This window comes from Lactuca serriola, chromosome 8, assembly GCF_051521515.1.
Source record: "Lactuca serriola cultivar US96UC23 chromosome 8, Lser_US96UC23_V15, whole genome shotgun sequence".
Classification (NCBI taxonomy): Eukaryota; Viridiplantae; Streptophyta; class Magnoliopsida; order Asterales; family Asteraceae; genus Lactuca; species Lactuca serriola.
Window position 1 is genome coordinate 252726692 of NC_136415.1, and position 4376 is coordinate 252731067.

The 4376-nt window shown below is 32.0% G+C and overlaps 1 protein-coding gene across 1 annotated transcript; it reads left to right on the top strand.

Annotated features, from left to right (window-relative positions):
- Positions 1 to 3099, top strand: CYP77A5P (cytochrome P450, family 77, subfamily A, polypeptide 5). Its single transcript, XM_079016580.1, has 7 exons — positions 1 to 584; positions 827 to 937; positions 1072 to 1288; positions 1574 to 1907; positions 2124 to 2185; positions 2296 to 2368; positions 2890 to 3099. Coding segments are annotated over exons 1-7 (1257 nt in total). The 5' UTR covers positions 1 to 125; the 3' UTR covers positions 2891 to 3099.
- The last annotated feature ends 1277 nt before the right edge of the window (positions 3100 to 4376 follow it).

Here is a 4376-nt window from a genome sequence, read left to right on the forward strand (position 1 = left end):
GGTTTGTTGAGAATAAACAATGGAGGAAGCAGCACCTTTCTCTCGCATATCCTATAATTTCCGAAAAGCCAAATCAAAATTTCCCAAATCATACAGTCACTCCCAAACGTTGTTCTTATCATCTAATGGGTTCAATTGCGTTCTCACTGTTTTCCCCAAAACTTTACACGAAACCCCGAGTCGACGGGGGTGCGCCGGTGACAATGATGGCCTACCCCGCCCCCTCCCCCGCCGCTGCGGCAACCAAATCTAATTTGGGTTTCAAAAATTTAATGGAGAGTTTCACTGTGGACATTCATCGAGCAGAAGGAAGGCAATTAAACGTGCCCTTGATTGCACCTTTTACGATTGCGACGTCGAGGCTCGAGGGAGTGGAGAACGTCGCGGTTCGTGTGGAGTTGAATAACGGGTGTGTTGGGTGGGGGGAGGCTCCGATTCTACCATTTGTCACGGCGGAGGATCAGATCACGGCTTTGAAGAAAGCAGGGGAAGCTTGTGAGTTTTTGAAGAAGAGTCAAGCGATGAGTTTGGGTGATGTGTTGCGAGAAATCGGTCAACTTCTTCCTGGACATGATTTTGCTTCTGTAAGTTCTTCACTTTTTTTTACTTTTCACAGCTTCCATTGTTCTTTTTGACAAAATATTCGAATTTCTTTATCCAGATTGACAAAAGTGGTTATAAATCTGTTTCTTTATTAATTAGGAATCAGAATTTGTCTACCTATTCATAGCTTAATGTAGTAAACTATATTATTCATTGAATGAAACATCATTGTTCATGTGTCATGAATCATGATTATCATTTCCATGTTTTATATTTTTCAAAGGTTAGAGCAGGGGTGGAGATGGCTGTGATTGATGCGGTTGCTACTAGCATTGGCACACCATTATGGAGATTCTTTGGTGGAGTTTCAAATACAATAACAACAGATATAACAGTTCAGTTTCTATCCAAGTATTTAAATTTTTATGCATTTTATGCCATAATCTTCTTAAATATCTTATAAAAGAGACATGGCCTATAAATAATGAAAAAGAAGATAACATGAATTAAAGTGATGTTTTATTGTAGATACCGATTGTTACACCAAAAGAAGCTGGTGAATTGGCTTCAAAGTATTGTAAAGAAGGGTTCAAGACTTTGAAGCTTAAAGTTGGAAAAGATTTGAATACAGATATTGAAGTGCTTCAAGCTATACGTGCAGCTCATCCTCATTGTCTATTTATTTTGGATGCTAATGAAGGCTACTCCTCTTCTGAAGCTATTCAAGTTCTTGAAAAATTACATGGTAAACTTATCTTTAAAAGATATAAAATTATGTTACCAATCATCTTGCATTTGTACAAATTTTCATTTTATCTCAACAAACAAGTAATTTTAACGTACATTCCTATTATATGACAAGTTGATCACATGTTCATTATTTCAATTTTTCTTTTTGGTTTTTATAAATGAAAAATCAAACGCAACGTAAAAATTCGGTTTTTGTTACGTCTTTTTCATAAACAATCAAAGATAAAAAGTTACAATTTCGATACGATTTAAATATTCACATTCCATGATACGGTTGCAGAAATGAATGTGACTCCAATTCTTTTTGAGCAACCGGTTCACAGAGACGATTGGGAAGGTTTAGGCCACGTGACTCAAGTTGCGAAATCTAAATTTGGTGTATCGGTTGCTGCTGATGAAAGTTGTAGAAGTTTAGCGGATGTTAAGGAAATAATAAAACGACAGCTGGCGGATGTTGTTAATATTAAATTAGCAAAAGTAGGTGTCCTTGGGGCTCTTGAGATTATTGATTTGGCAAAAGCTTCTGGACTTGATTTGATGATTGGTGGGATGGTTGAGACTAGACTTGCCATGGGCTTTGCGGGCCATCTTGCGGCTGGTCTTGGCGGCTTTAAGTAAGTGAAACTATGCAAGAAATGACAACGTACTTTCAAATTTCTACCCAATTAATATCAATTGTAGATTTTTCAAAGTACAATCAATGTCTTGATAAGAAAAATAAAATAAAAACTCAAAATACAATGTTGGAAATACGATGCTGTTTTTTGTATTTAACCCCTCCTTTAATTGTAAATTCTTAACAAATCTGTTGTTTTTTTTTTCTTGAATAGATTTATTGATTTAGATACACCACTTCTGCTGTCTGAAGATCCGGTTTTTGAGGGTTATGAAGGTAAACTTCAGCCTCTTAAGAGTGTTTGTCAAAAAGAAAACATTGTATTTTATATCCTTTATCCTCTAAATAAAATTGAATTAAATTAATAATTATTGTTTTTCGTATAGTTTCTGGCCCTACTTACAAGTTCACAAATGCTAGAGGACATGGTGGGTTCCTTCACTGGGACAATCTTGCTTGGTGAGTTATAGATTTTTGTTTTCTTTGTATTTACTTCATACATTATATGCATATACTTTCTTGTTATCACAAATAGCTTATTTTTCGAGTTTTTTTTTTTTAATTGACATGTTTTGCAAACCAAAAAATAGCTGATAAGCTAGCTTTTTAAAAAGCTACATAGACTAGCTTTTCAGGAGCTTTTTAATTCTTTTTTTTGATTATACCCTTAATTAATTATAGAAAATTTTAAATGTCGTTTTATATCATTTAATATCTTTCAGCTAGTTTTTATCAAACATCGTTTTTTGTAAGCTAGCTTTTCAGTTAGTCTGCCAATCATGGCTTGAATGACCATTTTATCCTTACTTTCCAAAAAAGAGATTCTCAATAATATATCAATATTCATCAATTTTAATGTGAGAGGAATTGAAAGAAACAACCTGTCCATATCGAGTGTTTTTACAAATTTGCCCTATTTTATTTCTGAAATATTGGTGTATATGCTTGGCTCTCACATGTTTATAATCCTTATGGAACAGATCTTTACAGGCTCAATGGCTCACCGGTTAACTAAAGAAAGAGGACTGGTGAGTCGACTCAGTGAGTGAACTCACACTGTGTACTAATAGTCTGTAAGTGCATATGTTTTTAAGTACCATGATCTTTGTTTTTGCTGCTAATGAATTCGCAGTTATTTGTACTTGTAATGGTTTTTAAGTCATTTATGATTTATGTCGCATAATTTGGGATTTTCTTTAAGTCAACATTAAGCAATGAAATCAAAAATTACGATAATACTGAATTTTATTTATGTAACTTATAAATAGCAACTAGTATTCTTTATTTATTTTGGATAAAAATCTTGTTTTGGTTTTTATTACGTTTAACAATAGGTGTTTACATATTATATAAAACTTTATAAGAAAATTCATTTTGTTTTTCTTACAGACTAACGAAATATTATTTTACAAATCGATCCAACCAAATAAATCTTGCGACATGGGTTCATTAGAATTCGAAGTACAATTTGTATTAAACGTCTATTATGTCGTTGATTAAGCTTTATATTTGAGTGACCTATCAAAATATGGATCAGAAAACACATAATTAACATTTAAAAAAAAAAAAAAAAAAGCTTTGATACATCTGGTTAGATTTTTCGAAATAAGATCCAACTAAGCTTTTGGGTTTGATAGATGTAAGTAAATCAATGATAATCAACTAGTTAAAAAAAGTAAAAATACTTGTAAGAGGTGAAGAAGTAACTAAAAAATAGCTTTGTGTATTGCCCAAGCCCCAAGTCCATTATTTGAATGGGCCATGAAATACTTTCTTTTATACAGAGAACGAAATCGATAAAAAAAAATCAGGTTCTAGGTCTTTTATTTAAAAAAAAAATTCATTTTCATTTTTTTATTCGGTTAAAGCATCTTATGTCATATTGGACGATGAGTCTATATGTTGGGTAAGATAAAAGATGAGTGATTCAAGTTATATTTGTTATCATGGTCTTATAGATAAAAAATGATAAATATTAAATTGGTTAAAAATAAACAGGGCTACAATGTTATGAAATAAGCTTACAAAGGGCTACAATGTTATGAAATAAGCTTACAAATGGTTAAATTTGTTGAGTAAGATAAAACAACTGATTGAGGTCAAATTTGTAATCAGTTTCTTATAGATACAAAATGATAGATAGTGTATTGATTAGAAACGAAGACGTACAATTTTATGAAATAAGCTTACAAATGGTTAGATAAACCAAAATAGTTTGGAAATAATAAGGCATGTTAAATGTATAGGTGCGTAAGATGGGTTAAGTAATTGTTGGATAGATGCACATGTAAAAATCTGTTATTTAATACGAGTCTCAATTTTTGTAGCTATATATTGTATCTAATACGAGTATAATAGCAGTGTACTTCTTACCTTTTAGTGCAAAAGGACAACTAAAAAGAGAAAGTAAGAAAACTCTAATTTTTTAATTTTAATTTGTTTTCATTTGTTTTTCTTACTTCTACTA

Bases quoted from the DNA above. Each gene is read 5' to 3' on its own strand.
- CYP77A5P (XM_079016580.1), top strand. From the start codon at position 126: ATGGGTTCAATTGCGTTCTCACTGTTTTCCCCAAAACTTTACACGAAA. The intron at 1,908-2,123 runs GTAAGTGAAACT...TTTCTTGAATAG, and splicing joins GCTGGTCTTGGCGGCTTTAA to ATTTATTGATTTAGATACAC. The intron at 2,186-2,295 runs GTAAACTTCAGC...TTTTTCGTATAG, and splicing joins GGTTTTTGAGGGTTATGAAG to TTTCTGGCCCTACTTACAAG.